Here is a 22,331-nt window from a genome sequence, read left to right as displayed (position 1 = left end):
CATGGACACGTATAGAAAGACATAAAGACAGGTAGACACGTGAGAATATTTGTTATTCTCTTTCGTCGAACAACAAATCGAAAACGAAACCGTACCTTTGGTTCGGTACTCACTGAAGGCTGGTACTCTACACGCATGGTTCGCTGGCGGGTCTCAAAAAATTAAGTATATGGGTGCTTGAAGAACTGCTCCATCGACTCTGAATTTGCAATTGATAATCAATGTCCCAGAGATCGAACAGCGATGGAGCAGTGCAACAATCGAGCCCCGTTTTATAGAAGGTGCGAAAACGAGTCGAATCCTTACTCATCACGATGACCTTGCTCTTGCTGGTGACGTAGCCGAGCTCGTTCTCGGCTCGAACCTCGTAGACACCTCCGTCGGAGCCCTTAACCAACGTCACCGTTAGGTCGTAGCTCTCCTGACGTTTGCTGTCCCTCGTGATCTTGATCCTAGCGTCCGTGGACACCTCCTGGCCGTCCTTGAACCATTTCACCTCGGGATCTGGCGTGCCAGCCACTTCGAATATCAACTTCAAGGTATCGCCTTCCTTGATCCTTTGGTCGGACAGCTTCTTTATCAGTCTGGGCCTGGTTTTCACCGTCAGCGTCGAGCTGCTTTTGGTCTCGCCGTACTCGTTTTTCACCATGCACGTGTACGTCCCTTTCAATTCGGTCTTGGCGGTAGAGATCTGCAGTTTGCAAAAATCGCCATCCTCGGTGCGAGTGAACTCTTTGCGCTTCTCTGTAATCTCCACGTCGCCGATATACCTGTTGACGCGAACATGCGTTTAAGGATAACTTTGCAAAGCAGACGGTTCGATAGATTTTGCGTTAGACGTACCAGTGGACGCTCGGTTTCGGGAAGCCATCTACCTCCACGAGGAACTCTATGTTCGAGTCTCCCTCGTTCACCGTCACGTCGCTCATCTTCGTTTTGAATCTCGGGACACCTCGTACCTAAAGAAACGAGAAATCTATTAATCTATCCAAGTATTAAGCGCCAGGGAATAAATAAGTAGAATCTAACTCTTTCTCTCACCTGAATCTTGGTTTCATCCGACACCACACCGTGTTCGGAAGTGACTTCCGCTTTGTAGACACCCGCGTCCTCTCCCAGTGCACCCATGATCTTCAGACCAAACCTGTTTCCTTCTCTGAGTATCTTGATACGAGTATCCTGCACGACGACCTGTCCATCCCTGTACCATTTGACGTTAGCTGGCACTTGGGATTCAACTTCCACGAATAGCGTTAGAGTATCAGCCTCGCTGAGGACCTGTGGTTCGCCCAGTCCCTTCTTGATCTTGGGCGGACTGATCACCCTCACTTTCCATATCTCTGTCGTTTGATTCACGTCGTTACGGGCGACGATCGAGTAGGATCCCGCGTCCTCCAATCGAGCATTCTTTATAACGAGCTTGTACATATCGTTCTCTTCTTTGACGATGCTTATACGATTGTTCTCTGTGATCTCTTGGCCGTCCTTGTACCATTTCACCTCGGGCAAAGGTGTAGCTTCGATCTGCAGAGTCATAGTCATCGTTTCGTCCACGATGGCCGTTAAGTCCGTCTGTTTCTTGATGACCTTCGGCGCGGACTTGACGATCAATTCGATCTGCGTGGTATCCTCGCCCAGCTCGTTCTTAGCTCTGATCAAGTAGATGCCAGCGTCCTTCGCCGTGACGTTTTTGATCACCAGAGACATGGACTCCTCGTCCTCCCAAAGGTACTTGTACCTTCCACCAGCGACGATCTCCTTACCGTCCTTCGTCCACTTGATGTCAGGCTTCGGGTAACCTCTGATCTGAAGCTCCAACATCGCCGACCCGCCGGCGCTCACTTCCGAATGTCTTGCTTCCGAAGCGAGCTTTGGCCTCTCCGGGTCCTTCATCAACTGGTTCACCGCCCCTTGGACCGTCAACTCCGCGCTGCAGCTGATATTGCCTGCAAATTAAAATTTTCTAAGTAACAAGCTAACATTACGGTTTCATTTTATGGAACAATATCCTCGAGTCTCGCAAAGACGAGTATCTCGTCGACAACCAACGCTGAGTTCCAAAAATAGAAAGATACGACTTGCATTCATCAAACATTTAAAGCCTGAACTAGTTAGGCTTGGCAGAGGACACCATTTCCCGACAAAGTTGAACAGCACATTAGACGTCGAAGCGACGAAGATTTAACACGACATTGCAGTTTAACGACTGTGAAATATGGTAGCAAGGTACGCCATATTGAATTCCTTCAAACACATACTAAATTCGCATTTAGTCGGTACTTATCGATGGTTTACGGAATTACCTGTGCTAGTCTGGGCGACGCACGTGTAGAGACCAGCATCCTCGGGTCTAACGTGTTGGAACACCAACGCCAAAGTGTCCTCGTTGTCCTGGAAGAGCACCTTGAATCGTTCCTCGGGATCGAACGGTCTTCCATCGCGTAACCAGGTGAACTGGGGCTCCATACCAGGCTCGAGGACGCCTTCCGGGAAATAGAGCATCTTCTCTTCCGTGACGGTGACCTGTGCTTCGCAGGATGCTTCACCGTATCGATTTTTCGCCGTGCAGGAGTATTTGCCAGCGTCTTGCTTCTGCACGTCCGCGATCACCAGCTCGTAGAAGCCTTTGTCGGCTTGTTCGGCGATGACTTTTATACGCGAATGGTTCGCGTCGATCAAAGCGTCGTCCTTGTAGAATTTCATGTCAGGATTCGGGTCTCCTTTTACTTTTACCATGAAACGCAAGTAGGTGTTCTCCAACAGTTCGGTGTCCTTGAGCCGTACCAAGAAGATGGGCGCGTTAGCTTCCGCCCTGGCTTTCTTTTCCTCCGCGGTCAGTTGTTGCACGATAAGCTGGGCTGTACAAGTGGATTGACCGTCGCTGTTCATGGCCCGGGCGATGTAGATACCGGAATCCGACTCGAGGACATTTTGAAGCGTGAGTTTGAAGGTTTTTCCAACCGCGGATGCTGTTACGCGATCGGCCAGTCTGTCTTCCAACGGTTTGTTGTCCTTCAACCATTGCACCATCGTAGTCGAGTCGGTTTGCAACAGGGTGCACTCGAAAGTGGCCATTTCTCCGGCTGCGCGAAAAAACAGCGATCAGTTTAACGAGATGACAGTGGCGAATGGGTCGCAGGACCCACTCGTTCGTTGTCGTTGGCAAATTATTAGCCAATGATGTATATACAACGGTGCTTGATCGTACAAAAGACTCAAGGGGATCAGTTTAATCTTTGCACAAAGTTCTAAGGGGTCCAAATCCTAATAAGTCTAAATTCGAAGGCAAAGACAGCGATCAAAACTGAAGTATTACGTCTTTGATCTATATACACAAAATAACAGTGTCTTAATGAATGTAACATCGTTGTTTACTGGTATCTCGTCTGCTTAATCGACGTACGGAAGCGTGCTACAAGTAGGAACAGCTAAACACTGAAAGAATTAGGTGCAAAAGTATGTAGTTTCCTACGTAAAATCGGATCAAGTGATAGAGGTACTTGAAAAAGAGGTTGCTACTTGAAAAAGTACAGATTACAGTAAAGCGAGATCGTGTTAAGTCGATGAGTGTGCAGAATGGACGACAGTAGTGTAGCAACGGTGTAGTGAAACGTGTGAGGTGTAGTTTGCGGAACGATAGATTGTAACAACATCTAGGATTAGCAGTGAAGCTTGACCAACCGCCTAGTGGAACGTGTAGAAGCGTTTTACTAGCTGGAAGGACAAATATAAGAATAATAGAGAATATTTCAATGCTACGGTACGACAGAAGACTGACAGAAGAGTGCGCAGTACAGTAGATGATCAGAATAGTAGACAAATTGCGTGTCACTTTACCTACGGCGTGTATCAGTGCCACGTTATTTTCTGGTATCGCTAGAACAGTAAAAATGTGTCTTATGTCACGTGATCGATTACTCTGCTCGCAATCGAAAAGAGTCTGTTCAGTTGTATTCAATGACGAGGTAGATTTTCGACTCATTTCCCCATTAAATGTCTCTTTCGGTTGCACCGCGAATCGCGTAAAGGCTAGTACTCGATCGTAGCTTACGTTCGACGTTGCTGCCTTCGAGGGTTTTTACGAACGTAGGCTTTCCTATCCCGCCCTCGGTGATCCTCCCCACGTTCGACCTGGTTTCCACCGAAGCTGCACCGCCAGCTTGGTAGGAACTCGAGCTTTCCATCTTCATCGCGCTGCTGGACGACTCCATGAACGCGGTCGTGCCATTGCGGCTGCTAGACACCGAGGAGTACTCTGCGAACGTAGTATAGTTACAAAATGGTCAACAATCGAGACTAACGCCGAAGCATACCTTCCACAACTTTGGAAGAGCTGCTGTATCGACTTGCAGAGTATCTTCGAGACATGTCTGCGCCCTCCTCCTCAACCTTTGCTTTCTTGCTGTCTGGGTTTCCTGGATTCCCTGGATTGTCAGGGTTGCCCTCTTTCCTCTTCTCCGCCGCCTTCTCTTCGGGTCCTGGGTTCCCTTCTTTCTTAGGACCCGGGTTTCCTGGATTTCCTGGGTTTCCTTTGATCTCCTCCTTCGTTTCTGGCAACTCGGTTAACTGCAAATCGTCCGCAGCGTGTTCTGCGAGCGCCACCACGTCGCTTGCGTGCTGTCGGATTTCCTTAAGCCAGCAGACTTTCACAGGATCCTTATGCGCTACCAAAGTGATCGGGTACGCAGGATTCGTTGGACAGTGTAGCTCGAAGGTTCGTAGATCCTCCGGATGATCCTTCACCTCCACTTCCGGCAGCTGAAATCGATATTCGGAACTGTTGGGAATGTACAGAGCGACTCGGTGGTAGTTAAAAATGAAAGGACTCGTACTCACTCGAATAATATCTTTCAGGACGAAAACTGATCTGTCTTCCGATATTCGTCTGACCTTGCAGACGAGTATACGAGCTTTAAAAAGAAACAAGTACCTTTCCTTGCTCTTGCCGTCCTTGTCGATCACCGTGTACCACTCCTATTAACGCAAAGCATTTTCATTAGAGTTTCTATAGATGGATCATAATTGATTAATAGCTTAGAGTCTACTAACGTGCGTGAGTAATCTGCCAAGCTTGTGTATGTTCCCTTTGTATCCTTCGATATTACTTATGAATTTATTATCCGTTGCCCTGTGAGGGATACCTAGCATCAACTCCAAAGCCTTTTGGAGGTCGTCGCAGTTTTCGCCTAGTCGGGTCGAATACTTCACCAGCTCCTGAAATCGATCGCAAAGATTCTTCAAATTTTCAGACAATACACATAGATAAAAGATAAAAGATTGGTATAAGTATGGATTGTATTTTAGTTAGGGAGTTGGCGGGCATCGATATCGAAAATCGATGACTTTTAGTTTCCTCTCTGGATCGGATCCATATTAAAGTTTTTCTACTATGGACGAGCCGCGAGAGAAAGGATAAAGCGTCGCGAAGATGACCCGTTTTTAGCTCGCTAAATCCGTACGGCGCCCACTCGTTCTCACACAACGAAGCGAACTTCTGTCGCGGTATTACAACTATACCTCGTCGAACTCCGTGGCTTTCCTTGATCTATATGCCTACGGGTCGTGCCATGGGTGTAGAAACGACAGCGTCGAATTCTCGATGGCGAGACGTCATAGACACGCACTAATAGAATGAAATATTCTTGGCAATTTATATCGCGCGTTCAGATCTTCGGAACACTTTCTCAGAACCCGTTAATCGTTGTCAAATCGAAGAATTTACTTACGAATAATAATAATAAATAAATAAACTGTATTATTAAAATATACTTGTAAGTAAAGTGATCCAAAGATCTAAACAGCGATATAAGATGCTAAGAATACTCCATGCTTCGCTCTATCGGTGTGTTTCCATCCAGAATTCGATGGATCAAGAAGATCCATGGAGTTTGACGAGGTATGGTTGTATCATTAGCGATTTTAAACGACGTTGAATGTTTTTGACAGATTCGTTATAGAAAACGAGACAATTTTAATGCCGTTTGAATTTATTTCCGATGTTAATTGCCGTTTCCGTTTCGCGGGCAGTTGGCCCAGATTCTGCTCGAAGTAATCCACACGCTTAGCTAAACATGTATCGAGATTAGCGAAACATTATAGTTGTCGGCCGTCTACACTGACGAATTAATTTTCTATAACGTTACGGGCGATCGATTTGCTAAAGATTACGTATGTTGGACTTCCAGGGAACAGTTGATCCTCCGGTACGCGTTTTCAAGGCAAACCGGAAAGTATTTTAGCGCCGCGCTATTTTTGTCTGACAGAAGTGAAATTTTGGGCACGGATATAGGTCACGTGCAGGATTTTACAGGTCGCTGTGTGTCCGTCATCAAATGAGTTCTCTCTAAATACCGGCACAGTCGCAGTTTCTTTCAACATCGATCATTTTGTGACATAGAAACGAATGAAACAATATTTTACAAATATAAAGCCCTACTATCGTTATTGATTATTAGCCAAAGTTCTAGATCCACAGCTTTGAGGCGGTCGTTGACCCCCGATTAAATCCTTTTCGTTTCGGTAATAATAATATTGAATTAATTTTGACAATAATAATCTTCCGCAGAATCTCTTTTTCGTTAGTTTTCGACGCTTCACAGTGGCCTGTAAATCTTGTGCAACAGTTTCGCTTCTCGCCTGCAACAAAATGTATACAAAATTTGAAAGATTGATACCAAACGGCGCGTAAAGCATTCAGCGTCGCAACGAGACCTATCGCGTTTCAGCGGCATCTTTATACGACGATCAGTTATGCGGGTGTTTTATGCATAGCCTGCTGGAATGCTTTCAAGAGAAATACTCGGTCGCGGTTGTATTTCCGTCAAACACCCTTGAAATGTATTTCAGTTGCGGATTCGCGGGCGCTAACAAATTTCTTTTTCGTAACGGGGGCACGAGAAACGATACTCGAGGAAAGGTTTCGATTTGTTTTACCTTGAGCAGGAGCTGGTAGTCGTTTATGCGTTGTATCGGAAGCTTCAAGTGTTCCGATAGACTTTTGTCGTCACGGAGAGTCTGGCTCAGCTCCTGCAAACAATCAGTCGAACTTTCTCAAACTCGAATCTTGTTTTAAATAATTTTTTTTTTTAAGCGATGACCTCTTTATTGCAAAATGTTTCGACCGTCATTCGTGGTCCTCCGTCGACGCCTGCATTTCTCTAATTATAGAAGAAACATTGTAAATAGTCGGTAAACCGATCCATGCATGTTTGCACACTAATTTTAGACACGATTACACAAAAATTTTGTATTAAAATTGCAACTTTAACGACGTGCAAAAGTTTCTGGACCGTTGCCCTTTTTCGCGTGGAAAATCAGATTGTGTACAAATATATTTAGATTTATATACTCGTTTCCTGTCCTTGCCTCGGTGCAATTTGTTTTTTGTCGCATAATCCCTGTCGCTAATTTTCACGAATCCATCTAAGTCAATTGTATCGATCTCGAAGATCTATAGAGATACATCCTCATAGAATCACGAAATTGTTCGTACCGTAATTCGACACCGGGACGACTAGACGCGTATTTTTGGACATGACTGGATTTTCCACGCAACTATCCATAATCGATGGAATGGTAAACCTAACAAACACGAGCTAACATTAGGATTAACGTTCTAAACAGATTACGGACGTACAGCGTGTCACGATTGCGTGGTAAAGAAATGTTGGTTCGAAGCTCTCCAGAGCGCCGGTATAGATAGACTATTGATAGATCATTTCTGAAAGTAGTAACGGCGAGTATTGGATCAGACATTCTACTTACTCCAGGTAGCTCAAATTCTCTATAATCCTGGACTAATCCTAAACATCCAGCTTAACTGTCACTACCAACGCACTGTCGTTTCACAATGTCGATTGACAAAAAAATAAATGGAGGCCAGAAAAGGAACAGATTTCACGAACTCTTTCGGTACCAAACGTTTCGAAGATCGAGCACTAAATTGGAGAGTCCTCTCGATGCAATGTAGAGATATTTACCGGGTCGAACTTGAATTGTGATCAGGTGAAACGGTGTTTCGGTGATGGAAATACGCGGTCGATGGAGGAACGGTACCGAACGGAAGGGCTGATGCACCTTAACTGAGGTCAAGGGAGGTAAACACTGGGTTGTTCGTATTTCGAGTGGTCGATTCGAGGAGGATTCCGTGGCTGGTCGCAGACTGGACCAGGTCTCTTCCTCGAGGGGGATCCACAGTCGGTGGTTACCGAAAATCATCCGCCAGGAGACCAATACGGCCACGGCTATACTTAGACGCCGGACGAACTCGTGGACTGACCACGCACAAAAACAACGTGAACAGACTCCGGATCGCGGGCACCTTGTAGTCGAAACTTTTCGCGCGTACGGATTCTTCCAGCGACGAAGAGAATCGAAAAAAAGAACCGGTTCCATAGACCACCTACATTTTAGGGCATAATTTTGATACTACGCGATTCCTCTTCAAAAACTGAGCACAAAACGTGGAATAACATTTTCTCGTACGGGGCTTCGTTTCCAAAGAAATTGATTTCGATTGCGCGTGGGGCGCGCAGAGGAGCTCTTTTAATTACAGTTCACGCGCTTCTTCTAATCGTGAAAGATAGTCAATATTTTTAAGACAATATTTCCGACAAATTCTATACAATTATGGTAGATATTTTTAACGTAATTCATTAAGTAATCGCTAATTAAGGCGCGCGCGCTCCGCATAATTTCGAGAGCGATTTAATTGAAAAGGATGACTCGTACGAAAAAATTTGTTCCACACTATCGATTCAGTTTTATGCAAAGAATCATTTCCTCGGATCATATCGGGTAGATTAACGCGAAAGAAATTTTCCAAATTTTAATCGCAGACATGTTTGTTGAACCTAACGTCGAATGTAATACAAAATAGACGAATGAACACACAGAGTAGCGACGCGAAGACCGCCAGGATCGCGGGCGACTTTTACTTCTGTTCATTTGCCCTGGTCTCGTTCTAACGAGTGGCCTGATCTCGTTCGGGAACGAAAATGGATAGATAAGAATACTAGCGACCGATCGCGATTCTTATTGCCATCCACGATCTGCCGTCTCTTCCGCGGTGGACACCCTTTCCGTGTCCAACGGGTTTTAATGGACGCGACGAAAATAAACGCGTAATCGAACGTGTACGAAACACACGGCAGGGGACAGTTGCGCCTCGTAAATACGAATCAACGTGAAACTCGAATGCCCCTAACGCCCAGACGTCTTTGAAATCGGACACGTTCGAACTAGTATCGCGCAATCTAATTTTAATTTTCACGCTATTAAGCGATCGCGCACGAGGTGTGAAGTTCTTGAGTCAAGTTCCAGAAATAACGGGTCGAATCATGTGAAAAAAACCGAATAACGAACGTGAAACAACGAAACAGTGAAGTGCATATACATAGATCCGTCCACCTACGATCGTTGTGTATACTAACAGCTACAAACCGCTCAGCGTGTAACTGTCCCCGAGGAACGAGACCGACGTCTTTTCGAACCTAAAAACATTTGAACATTTTAATATAACTTGCGGTAATTTTATTTTTACGCGTATTAAATGTTAATTCAAAGTATGGTCGATAGTTTCTAGGACGTCTGGTATATGTTACTGATCAAGATCACTCCTTTCCACTCGTTATCTGTTCGAAGGAGCGCGAATCATGTCCGGAAGTGCGATACTGCGCACTGTACATAGCTCGTTGCGACGAATGGTCGATTTTATCATCGAGCAAGGGTTCTGTCATCGTGTAATGACAGGAACCGTGACGTTGCTGCCCGATAACGTGACACTTTACTCCTTTTCTTTTCGAAGCACGCGTCTCGCCGCGAGACTGTCGTGCATAAGCAAGAGGAGGCGAAAGATGTTCCGCGCGTCAAGAATAAACCGAGCTATTTCGAGGGCTGGACAGACGCCCGCTTACCCCCGCTTGTTACGTAATTACGAAATTTCCTCCGATTCGCATGGGCGAGATTATCCAACGTGGAGTTCTCCTGGAAGACATTCCCAATCGTACATTGTACGCAATTTCCATTTTAAATTCATTATATCGCAAACAAGTGAATTTTCGTTTAAAAAGATGCGAGAAGATCGCGCGGATAACACGTAAAATACATGCAAGCGTCGATCGTTCCTATAGAAAATTTTTTAATTACAATTCAGACATAGATCACGGCGTGCAGGATCGTCGAAGATCAATTTGTTTTCCATTCGGGGCACAGGAACCGCCTTATTATAAACGCCGGGCGTCGCGACGCCAAACCACTAAGACGATGGACAGAAATCTTTCTTACCATCTTCTGGAAATGTGGAAACTCGCAAATTCAAAATTCAAAATTCAAAATTCAAAATTCACTGTTTATCGATTCTTGTTTTTTTTTTTCTTTTTTAAATTGTTATTGGTCGTTTGTGTCCGTGCAATTAACGAACAACTGACCTCAAAGTATTCTCGTACGGCGTCGTTCATCTGCAGGAACTCTTGGGCACCTGGTTCGTCCCTGCAGTAAGCCACGTGCTTGTCGAAGTCCCTTTCCTACAGCAATTATTTTCCAGTTATGGTACCCGTGTTGTTCAAACATTGCAGCGACTATTAGGACAATTTTTAGACTTGTTTCTTACCAGTCGTAGGAAAGTCTTGCCGAGCATGCGTGGCTGATCCGCATAGTACTTGACACCCTCGATCAACACCCTGCCGAACGATCTAAGTAAGGTTCGAATTAATTTCCATGCTAAACCACACGTCACGCCTACGTGCTGAAGGATTCCATCCTCGTTTGTTTCAGTGCGACATTCAGGGAACAGTGACAACGTTTGAGACAAGTCGGGACCGTTAACCATTTGCAACACCATTGCAACTAGCGCGTTCAATTAATCAGTGTTATCGAGGGATAGTTACAAAATTATTAATTCATACTGGGGTGGGACACGAGTGAATCGAGCTACATATTATTTTCCAGTTGGGTCACTGGGGGCAAGAACGATCAACGACACAGTTGCATCAATATAATCATATTTTTCTTTCAAATTTCAATGAAAATATTCAAACAATGAGATGTCCAGTTTCTTCTGTTAAAGGTATAATTGAAGATTTTTAATTTAAACCACAATTAATGCAAAGAATCTTTTCTTTCTCTCTTTTGATGGATCATAGTGGTCGTCGTCGTTGAAACAATGAATATATGATGGGCAGAATGATCCGGAAGCGTGCTTCTATGTACGAGGGGGGGACGGTGCTCCAAACTTTTGAGAAAGCAACACTTGTGACACAGCACGAACGTATTAAATACTGGGCAAGATTAATTATCATTGAACACACCATCACACAAAATATTATGCCTTATTACCGAACTCACGTAGCTTCGTTTCGCTAAAGAGAAAATAAACGTACGTTGGCGACTATGTGTGATATGTGTTTGATGTTTGCGTGTGTCTCTTTTTCGCTCTGACTTGGATACGTATCGACGGTTGTGTCGTGGATCATGGGTGAACGTGGACATTCATTTCTGATTTGAATATTTATTGTTTATTGTGTGAACAGTCGTTGTGCGTTTAGCAATGAATGTTCGATGGATAGTGTCGCAGTGAACTTGTCCTTTTTGCCAACGTCTCGGTCTGTATACGTACGTGTTGTGGAAATCCGCGATTTGTTTCAGGTTCGTGAAGATGATGTCTTTGTTGTCGCGCACGACTCGCGGCACGTCCGGATTGTCGAGTGGCTTCAAGTAACGTTCGACGACCATTTGCAGATCCCTGCCGAATTCTTCCTCGGTCTCGACCAGCTCTTTCACCACCGCCCTACGAAAGATCAATTAAATCGTTTCAGATCAGTCTGGTTATAATACACGTAATTTGTTTTTTCATTTAGCAAACGACTCACTCTCGTCGAAAATGCGAGTCCTCGGGTTTGTGACCGACCGCCGAGTCCTCGCTGAGGGCGGTTTGCATGAGGATGAACATCGGTAGCCATCCTTCCCTTGAATCAGCTGTACGAACGTACACTCTGCGCAATAAAAGTACAGATTTTTAAGCTGTTTTAAATACATGATAAATTACATTGGATGAAATTTCATATTTAGGAGGGATCTTTGAAGTAAACTCAACCGGAAGTTATTTTTATCGCCAGTAGTGGGTATAATTGGTCCGCTTTAAATGGTACTGGCGGATTCAAGGACTCGTGGACCGAACGGATCGCCAACAAATTTTGCGTTCTGTTGAATGAACGAGCGCGAGAACAGGAAGACCCGTCGCCTTAGTCACTAAACTTAAATATAACTTTTGACCTCCCACGCACTTGTCTATCTAACTATTCTTCGCGATATAACGAAGGAAGTATATCCTCGCGGATACGAAGATTAACGCAATTAGTCATGCCACGGTCTATTTTTAATGCCAAGGTAAGAGCTGTCGACGTCTTTGTATCAAAATGGTGAAACGCTCCAAATACTTCGGTCGGACCGAGATTATAGTAAAATTCTGGACCACGCGCATCATCCGATATACAAAGAGTCTGACTATCGGTGTAATAAATTTCAAGGGATGACTCTCCCCGCTAAAATAAGACGAACAATTAGAATACTACGCTTGATCATTGTACAGGTAGACTTGAATATTCATGAATTTCTCTCGAATAACTATTTTTTCTCATATCGCCGTTGAGTAATTATTTTTGGATCGTGGCATACGGTGCGCGTCCCATTTTTCTTGAATAATTATTTGCAGAGCGCACCATATGGCGTGCAACCCCATTTTTCTTGAATAATTATTTGCGTAACGAATCGCACGGTGCACTCCTTATTTTTCTTGAGTTATTATTCGCCGAGCACACCGGACGAAGATAATGTAGTATTTATAAACGTGCCGCTCGCAGTGTCTCGCGTTTTCTTCAATCTATTGTGAATCGTAAAATGAATTTTACGAAATCCAATATCGCGATATTTCATCGTACTATCTAGTAAATAACTCGCGATCCATTGAACGTGGTCGCTAGCAAAGTGCCAAATCAACGTATCAGCTTGAACCTCACCTTTGAGCGAACTTATTTTCAGAACTGGCCGATATTTCGCCTTCCTCGGAATCGAGCTCCGCCGAGCCAATAGAACGAGACGTTATTCGCTAAATTACGTAACCGAAACTTATTTAGACGCGACATTCAACGTTGAACCAACGAAAGGTTCTCTAAACTAGATTTTAAACCAACATCTTCCACAAAGTACGCGAAAGTAACGAGACCGTTTGGCACGTTTTCCAAACTTTGAAATTGAAAAAAAAAATGTTCAACATCGAAGTGCACGGATAACTTAAACATTTCTCTCTATTAATACATCGATGTTCGGAATTTAAGAACCGTGGGAGTATATTTTTCTTATATCATCTCGACTCGTTCGTTTTGGCCGCAGAAATATTTTTTTTTTAACAGAACGGCTTTTATAAAGTTTAACGATCGAACTTTCTCACGATAATTCATAGACTATCGACTCCGCGATTATTCTGGACGACAGCCAATCACGCGAGGTGTCTCCAGACATTATTGCCGCAGAAACGTAAACGCTTCCATCTTCATTAACGTCGTCGTAAATTACAATGGTCAGTTTCATCGAGTCGCTTGAAACATCGTTTACAATAGTTTCATAATATCGATAATTTTTTTTATCTAAGATCCGAGGTCTTTTAATTTTTAAAGACCACGGTCCATTGTCCATCGTCGACTGTTATGAAATTCCAATTTTGATTTACACAGTAATGGATAGCGTGTTGGTACTTTGGAAAAAGCCTGCGTTGGAGAGTCGTCTCGGTGTAATTCCGAATGGTGGGGTGTGAAATACGACGAGTTCATTGGCTCCACAGTTAACATAATGCGCGCAGGCTACTGTTTGACCGGAGCACCTGTCGTTGCTATATTTCGTGCACGGATTTAGTCGTGCGCGTCCGTGTAAACGCGGTTTCGCATCGAGCCTTCGCCGTTCAATGGAGGCCTTCAACTTTCCTCACCGTACGACTGTTCCTCTGTTATTGTTCGCCCCGACAGACGTTCGCCGGCCACCGTCGATTTATCGACACCTCCGCGCTCTCGTATCCATTTGATCTCGATGTTAGCAAATTAGAAAACGATCGAGCCCCGCGCTTAGGACCTAACGAGCAACGGTCGAAGAAACGCAATTTGTCGTCTGGCTCGCACCTGTCGTGACCATATTTCAGTCACTGGTGCAGCCTTGAGGCCTAACGACGACGCGCCCTTGGCGGTCTACGCAGAGTTCAATGCGTAGAACAGTCGATGATCTTAAATTTTATTGCAATCAATGCACAATGGCGTAGAACATCCCTCTGAATTAATTAAAAATAAATACTTGGATCATCAAAAGTCTCGAACCTGTCGCTTAATTTTGACAATTTTTTTTTGTAGATTTAAGAGTTCCTGTCGCAGGTGGATGAATTTTACCTCAGAAGGCTGGTGTCGGAACTCGATCTCGCAATGTTCCGAGCACGGGGATCTGCGTGCTTTCTGCGCGGTCGAACCGACAATTTGTGCCACGCGGCCGCGTTGTCCAGCATATCGGCGATCTCCCCGCCGACGTCCAGATCAGGATCCAGCTTGATCTTCCTACAACACGTTGAAACACCCGGAATAGTAGCTCTGGGCTCCCCTGGCCGTTTTAGTTGAGCTTTCCATGCAGACTAAACATTATTCTCCGTTAATCGAAGCGGGTTAGAGTCGCGTTAAATGCAAGCGGGGAATCCCGCGATGCTTTCAGCCTATTTTAACACGCCGGGCATTTGCACTTCTTTGTTATTCAGTTTACACGAGCGTATTTATAGCGGTGCTAGCCTATTTGCAGCGGTTGTACGTTCTTTACGCGGACATATCCGCGATACGTGCGATCCAGTACGATCCTCGAGACCTTTGTACCCTCCCGATTGTTTTCCTTTCCATCGGGCACGGGAGTCGCGTGAATGCCTGTTGTTTCGAGCATCCGCGGAGCCTCCCGTGGATCTCTGGAACCCGCGAAATTTTCCATCTGCGTCCGCCATCGCTGTCGACGTATTTTATAAACGCGGCCCGCGAGCCACGGGCGAAACGTCGTCCCGCGTAAAAATATCGCCGCGAAAATAAGCAAAGGGGAGGCCTACACGGGGTGATCCCTCACGTTTTGACACGCGAATTGACCGTGCCCGTATATTCCTCTCCGGCGACGTGGCCGGATTTAGGATCGAAATATACAGTTCTCGCAAACTTATTTCTACTCTTTACAATATTTGAACAAAGTGGTTATTAAAAATTGCAAACTGTTTCTATCTTATACAAAATTACTAAAATATAAACCTCTCGTATCGTCCTAACGTTAGTATTTAAAAAAAGTTCGCAGGTTACAACGTCGTGTCAATGAAAGCGCGTTAATCAAGCAAGCGAGATCACACCTTTAGCGTACAAAAACTTTTCCGAAAGTGACAGATCGTACATGCGTAGACTATATAGAGTCGATGGTTATTTCCAGTCAGCCACACGTTGCACACACACGGAAATAGACTTTATGCGCGAGCTGTGCTCCGACACGCGGAGTCAACGATCCAACAAGACAGCGTGGAAAGTTTTCTTTTCTTTTTTTTTTTTCTTCGTTTTATCAAACTGACTGGAGGCTGCTTACTTGGCTGGATCGGCATATTCGAGGGCCTCGACGATGTCGCCGACGTTCACCGCGAACCCATCCGTCTCGCTCTTGTAATCCTTCACGACGATATAGTTGTCCAAGGACTTCTGCAACAGGGAAAGAAACTCATACTGACGGGAACTTTTCCGGGACAGTTTAGAAAATTTAATTGGATGCGGCGTAGGAGTTACGTTCAGGCACTTTGTCTGCATTCTCTCTCTCTGCAGATTCTATTTTCTAAAATGTACAACTACATAGGAGCTCTAAGTTATAATCGTTCGGTCGTTTTAATCTGTAATAAAAATCGTTAAATTCGAGAACCTATAAAATGGAGGTCGACAATGTCCGTGGAATAATCGTGTTTAGGAAAGGAAGGACTCTCTATCCCCTTTCCCATTACATTACCCGCTCACAGCTATTGTCTTGCTGGAAGTTGCTCAATCTTCTCAGACTAGGTGTGTTCTCTCTGCTGGCAGAATACCCACGAGATCGATCCGACCTCGACATAACGACGCCGTTGCTTTCCTGCCTCTGGTACGTTCCGTTACCAGATCCGTCCAGGCTACTGCCGATGGAGGTGGTACCCGTGAACGTGGACAGGATCTCGATGTCCACGTCCTCCTCTTTGGCGACTGGGCAACAGTACATGGAGAACCGATGGGCGGTGGGACGGTTGAGTCTGAGCGCCGAGAAGACGTGAAGAGGTTCGAAATAGTGGATTCCATCTTCGTCGAGAACCGTGTATGCCACCTGACCGGTCAGAACAGACCTGGAGGCTTCTCTGGGAACAACAGCTTGTATTCCCTGTTTGAGAATCATGAAGATGCTCGAGGGTTTGTGGCTTCTTCTCAGGAGGAACTCCTCCATTGCGAGACTGTTGTCGGAGTGCAGCAAAGCGGTTGGCACGTCCGCGGACGATTGCAGAGGTGCCTCTTCGGGGACGATCATCAGGGCTGCGCTCTCTCGAACGAGGGTCCTCAGTCGTGGATCGGTCCTCGCCAATTCAGGGTCGCTGCATAGCTGTCCAAGGACGTTCATGAATGGTGGCCTCTCCTCGGCTAGTTTCCTCATCACCGTCAACCTTCTGAGGACGTCCAGAGTCACTCTGTCGCTGGCTAAAACTCGCGTTGATTTCTCGTCGCTGACCACCGCTAGAAGACTGTTAGCAGTACCCGACATACCGAGAGCCCTGGCCAGCCCTACAGCCTGAAGAAGCATCTCTCTGACGTTCTCACCGTCGTCGTCGAGCAGCTCCTGCACCCGGATCTCGCTGGACTCCCTGACAGCGTGGACGATCGCTCTGTGGACCGTGTCGATCGCCTCCTTTTCCGTAGCGATCGTGTCCACCTCTTCGGAGACCTTTTGGAGCACTCGAGAGACCAGTTCAGAGTCGTTCTTGGAGACTGTTCTGAACGCTGGACCGACCAGGTCGGTTCCAGTCTCCTCTTCGAGGACCATGGACAGTCTGTCCAGGACCACGTCGTCCTTCAAGGAACGACCAACGACGGTGGACTTGAGGATATCCACTTTGTTGTTTTTGTTGTCTATCAGCTCCAACAAAGCCGAGTGACAGAGGCTGCTTCTGTTCTGGGGGACCAAGAGTATCTGGAGGATCTCCTCCACGGACTCCTCGATGCTGGTGTTCTTCTGGCGCAGGAGGACGTTGAGGGCCTCGCTGATGCAGGAATAAACAAAGTCCTGTTTGATGTCGTTGATGTCCATAGATTGGGTGGTAATCGCTAGAACAGCGCTGGACATTGCGGTCTTTATGGCGTCTCTGAGCCAGTCGTTGTTGCTGTTGCCATTACCCTGCTGCTCTTCCGTGCGATCAGACTTTGCAATTGGAGATTTTACGCCATTGATCAAGTTAGAAGTCCCTTGGTATTCCTCGAGCTCCTGTTGAGCAGCGATGTTCTTTGCCAGCTGATCAACAGTGGACACTATCTGCGCCATCTTCACCGCTGTGCCGCCGTGCAGTCCAAGCTTCTCCGCCATTACCAAAGCGTGTTCCAAAGCTACAGCTTTCGGGTCCACGTCAACGTCCACAGCAGGCAAATCGTTGGAGACTTTTCTTCCAACCGATAATCCCGCCTCGGATAATTGTCTGAGCATCCTAGCGTCGATGCTGGTCTCACCCTGATGTTGGACGTGAGGATTATAATGAAGATGCTGAGGTCTCAGCAACCGTAGCTCCTCGGGAGTGACTTCGAACCCTTGCACAGAGAACTCTACCTCTCCTTCTGGGGTGTCTGTTAAGTCTGGAGCTACAAACCGCGGTCCCTCCTCGGTTTGGACTATCTGACCAGGCACGAAGGTCACTCCTAGCTCTCCAGACTCTACGACGCGACCTGGCACGAACCTGGGACCGTCCGGAGTGTCCACCACCTGGCCAGGCACGAATCTAGACCCCTCGTCCTCCGTGGAGATCACTTGACCGGGGATAAACGTGGGACCCACTTTGGTCTCGACGATCTGACCCGGTACAAACCGTGGACCGTCAGCAGTGTCCACCGTCTGACCAGGAACGAACTTGGCGCCTGTTCGAGTCTCCACCATTTGGCCCGGGACGAACTTGGGCCCGGTGCTGGTGTCTATCACCTGGCCAGGCACGAATTGCTCGCCCTTCTCGGTCATTACGATCTGACCAGGCAGAAAGCCGTCCTCGGTCATCACGCCTGGTACGAAACGCGGACCATCCTTTCCACCTCGCACCAGTTGACCCGGAACGATCCTCTTCCCTTCCGGGAGTTTCTTGGCATCCTCTGGATAGAACTCCACGCCCCTCTCTGTCTGTACCATGTGGCCAAAGATCTCCGTCTGCTGAGAGGAAGATACGTTGGCTGTTTTGGGGTCCACGGGTATACCAACCGGTCCCGCATCGTGGAACACCACTTCGTCGAACTTGCTGGCAGCTGCGAACTCGAAGCCCTCTTTGGACAGCTTGGTTCGCCCTGGGAAGAACTTGTCGCCCTCCGGGGTCCTCAGGACTTGACCCTCCACGAACTTCTGACCCTTTGGAGTGTCCAGCGTCAACCCTGGGACGAACATCGTCCCTTCTTCGGTGTCTTTGGCCACACCAGGCACGAAACGACCTTCTCCAGAGTTCGTGGTAACGTATTGACCAGGAACGAACTGTGGACCTTGGGGAGTGGGGATGGTCTGGCCAGGAACGAACCTGGTCTCCCCAGTGGTGGACTCTATACATTGTCCAGGCACGAACTCCCAGGATTCTCCGATCTGCACGCTCTGTCCAGGCACGTAGACCTGTTCTCCGCGATGATCGGTGACCGTTTGACCCGGCATGAACCTCGGTCCATCGGGAGTAACTATAGTCTGACCGGGAACGAAGCTTCCATCCTCGGCCGTTTGACCTGCCACGAACTTGGGACCCTCCTCCGTCAGGACGGTTTGACCTTGCACGAACCTGGCTCCGTCGTTCGTGTGGAAAGTCTGACCCTGAAGAAACTGGCTACCCTTCTCCGTTGGCAGGGTCTGTCCAGCCACGAAGACAGGCGTGTCTTTGACGTTGAAGATCTGTCCTGGAACGAGGATGGGACCGTCCGGGGTGTTGACGGTCAGACCAGGGACGAAGGTGGGCCCCTGAGGCGTCTGCAGGGTCTGGCCAGGCACGAAAACAGGCCCCGTTGGTGTCTGCACCGTCTGACCAGTGACGAATCGCTGGGCAGACTTTATGTCCAGCTTGAGACCTTTGATCCTGTGAACAGTAGTCTCTTTACCCTCGTTAATTTTCTGCACCAGCTCTGGGATTTCATCTACGCGCGGTAGCTGGTCCAGGGCCTCCTCGCCGGCCTGCAGAAGCTTCACGTTCACGTTGGAGACTCTCCTACGGTCGCTGGACGGAATACTCTGTATCGCTGATTGAAGAGCAGCGTCGGGTTCTATTTTTAACGGCGTCAATGGCTTCACGATCGAGATCGCCTCGAATCCTCCGGTGCTCTCTGAAATGGGACTGGTGCAAGCGTACGTGGCACCCTGTTCGACCAATCTAGGCTCCGCGGTGATGGGATTTGGCAATTTGTCCACGACAGGATGCAACGGGGATTTCTTGGCTGCATCCTGGAACGTGTTCCAGTCCAGAGTCTGCGGCAGAGACCTGGCCGTGTCCTTGAGGGAGCTCGTCGCGGAGATCAGGTCGCAGGCTCTGATCCTAGCCTGCTCCAGGTTCACGTGCTTCCAGTTCTCGACCTTCTCCTCCACGGTCTCCTCCTTGACGCTCCTCAGCCTCAGTTGTTTGGTCCTCTTGAGCTCCTCCTCGTCGGCAGCCTTCTCCTTCTCCTCGAAGATCCTCTTGGCGTAGTTCAATCCTGCCTGCCTCTTCCTCTTCCGTTTCTTGGCCTCTGCCTCCTGTTTCTCTCGCTCCTTCAGCACGTCGTCTCGCGGTCCTAGCCCGTCGTAGAGGTTCTCGAAGTCCTCCAGGTTCTTAAAGTCCACGGACACGTTCTTCCCCTGTTTCAGCCTGAAGAGCACGGTGTCGCAGTCCCTGGAGAGCATCACGTCCTTGACGTCTCCGTCTCTGACCGCTGCTTCCAGCCTGGAGGGGAACACCAGGCTGCATCGTCGCTCTTCGACCGTGTAAACGAATCTTGCCTCCTCCTCCTCCGGCGGCGGTTGCTTCGCGCTGAGCAGATTTCGTAAGGTTTTCTGCTGCTCACCCTCGCCCTCAAGGATCGGGAACACATAGCGGTAGTCCTTGAGGATGACGTGCTTCTTCTTCTCGCCCAGGACGAAGCCAGCCGTGTAGTGATGCGGTCCCAGACCAGAGGCGTTCGTGATCTTGCATTTCGACTTGTCGTGGGTGTGCACGCCCAGGAGGACTGGAATGTAGTGGTGGGTGGGCAGACCGTAGGACTTTCCAGTGATACGACAGAAGCGTTTCGCGTCCGCTGGACTGATGGGCGGCAGAAGAGGGAAATAGTTCGGCTTGGGCAGGCCCCTGCTACGCCCCGTTATTCTGCAAAAGGACATCGTTCTCGCTTTGAGCTCACCGGATCCTCGATAGTCCTCGACAGATCGTACGATCTCTGGCTAGAGATTTTAGAATCTTCTTTTCGAACGGTCGGATTAGAAACTTGGCATCCCAACGACGAGGACCATGGTCTTTTGTGTTAAATCGTTCGCTCGCGACTTCCTGGCGTCCGCCGTGGCGTCACTCGACACGTACGCTGTTCCTTTCTCGCCATAATTCATCTCATCACGGTTGCAATCAATCACATTATCGTGGCTGCAAAATCTACGGCAATTTTGTTGATTTTATGTTCTGTACAATTGGGTGGTTCATATCTAATTTACAGAAGAATACTTTTGTTTAATCTTGAAGCTTCCTATCGAGTAGAATTTCGGTTCGATCGAATGGTCGAACGTTATTCTCGCGGCAATTTCTCCTGCCGACGGTCGCGCGTCGTTTTCATCGCGTGCTCGTTAAAAAGTTTTCGTCGAACCCGCCGCCGGCGTCGGCCCGAGAGCCACGGTTTATTTTTACGTGCGGGATGCCTGCGAGGATTCCGTGGGAGCTCTTCTTCGTCCCCGTGGCTGGTAGTCGGCCAATTCGGCGATTTCCTCGTCGTAGAAAAGAGAGCCTATTCTTTCGCGGCGGTGTTCCGTCCCTAGGCACCACCAAACTGACCCCTCGGACTTATTTTCCCGCGGATTCTTGGCCGCCTCTGCTCCTCGATTGGCAAGGGGCATCGACCAACGACTGACGTTAGCTTGACATATTTCGCGTTTGTCAAGCAACGCCTACGATGATCCACCGTGAACGGGGAAGCCTGGATAATTATTTTCCCCGAACTCTGCTACGATCGAGAGAATCCTCGGGAACTACGTTGCAACTCGTTTCGCGTCGAATGAAAATCGATATCGATTCACGAAGAGCGTCGAGAGCCCTTCCACTCTCGTCACTTTCACCGATCTTCACGAACCACCATCTACTTTCACGGTGCACTGCACTCTGTACGTCAGAACGTACGGATGATGCATCGAACTCGTAGGGATATACGACGCGTGCACAGCCTCGATCGTACGTTGGCCTATCGTTTACCGGAAGTCTGGGATTCCAGAAGTTCACTGATACAGCGGAACTAATCGCACTGGTTCGAGATATCGATACCAAGATCGTTAAGAGAGGAACGATTTCGATTTGTATTCGAGGGTCGTTGGTCGTGGACCGTGCATGATCGCGTAACGTCGCACGATTCGCGGTTGCTCGTCTCGCGGGAACTTTTGGCGGATCACTGGGTAGAATAATCGAACGGGCACGCGTGTCACGGCACACGCACGATTCCCGTCCTGGTTCCTGCCGAATAGCGTATATTGCGATACGCGGCTAACGCCAGACTACTCGATGTACGAAGTGGCTAAGAGCCGTTTGCGCGACGAGTCTCTCGGCTCCCCACGACCAGAAATAGCTACCCTTCTTACACTTCTCCAATACATCTTTAGAACGGAGTTGCACGGCTCCGGGGACCTGTGCCTCCTCGCGCGCGCTAAGGGCGTCCACACCAGGGTGGACCTTTTCTTTACATCCTTCCTATCTCTTGCAATCCATTGAAAATTTTCTGCTCTATTTCATCCTAATTCAATCATTAATCGATGACCATTTTTAAATTCTTTTCCACCGAAACGATTTTGCAAACTTCGAAGTAGCTAGTACCCTAAGATCTCGAATTTTACGAAACACA

General features: G+C 47.6%; 1 protein-coding gene across 6 annotated transcripts in view; it reads right to left on the bottom strand.

Annotated features, from left to right (window-relative positions):
• Positions 1–22,001, bottom strand: part of LOC122399034 (obscurin-like) — a 34,024-nt gene extending 12,023 nt beyond the window's left edge. For 2 of the 6 annotated variants that reach the window (XM_043399352.1, XM_043399358.1), the window contains exons 1-17: positions 16,039–22,001; positions 15,631–15,740; positions 14,427–14,588; positions 11,868–11,990; positions 11,615–11,785; positions 10,610–10,691; positions 10,428–10,523; positions 6,934–7,026; positions 5,050–5,214; positions 4,837–4,974; positions 4,314–4,758; positions 4,052–4,255; positions 3,838–3,876; positions 2,304–3,083; positions 1,042–1,946; positions 844–959; positions 307–770 (exon numbers count right to left, since the gene is read on the bottom strand). In XM_043399352.1, coding sequence (XP_043255287.1) covers positions 307–770; positions 844–959; positions 1,042–1,946; positions 2,304–3,083; positions 3,838–3,876; positions 4,052–4,255; positions 4,314–4,758; positions 4,837–4,974; positions 5,050–5,214; positions 6,934–7,026; positions 10,428–10,523; positions 10,610–10,691; positions 11,615–11,785; positions 11,868–11,990; positions 14,427–14,588; positions 15,631–15,740; positions 16,039–20,619 — 8,674 coding nt within the window. In that variant the 5' untranslated portion in view covers positions 20,620–22,001. The remainder of the gene's footprint in view (positions 1–306; positions 771–843; positions 960–1,041; positions 1,947–2,303; positions 3,084–3,837; positions 3,877–4,051; positions 4,256–4,313; positions 4,759–4,836; positions 4,975–5,049; positions 5,215–6,933; positions 7,027–10,427; positions 10,524–10,609; positions 10,692–11,614; positions 11,786–11,867; positions 11,991–14,426; positions 14,589–15,630; positions 15,741–16,038) is intronic. The other 4 variants (XM_043399353.1, XM_043399354.1, XM_043399355.1 and 1 more) reach the window with 4 other exon arrangements.
• Between the last annotated feature and the right edge of the window lie 330 nt (positions 22,002–22,331).

Source organism: Colletes gigas, unplaced genomic scaffold (assembly GCF_013123115.1).
Source record: "Colletes gigas isolate AHSC1104 unplaced genomic scaffold, ASM1312311v1 Colletes_gigas_Sc00012, whole genome shotgun sequence".
NCBI lineage: Eukaryota > Metazoa > Arthropoda > Insecta > Hymenoptera > Colletidae > Colletes > Colletes gigas.
This window is presented reverse-complemented; position numbering and strand designations above follow the sequence as displayed.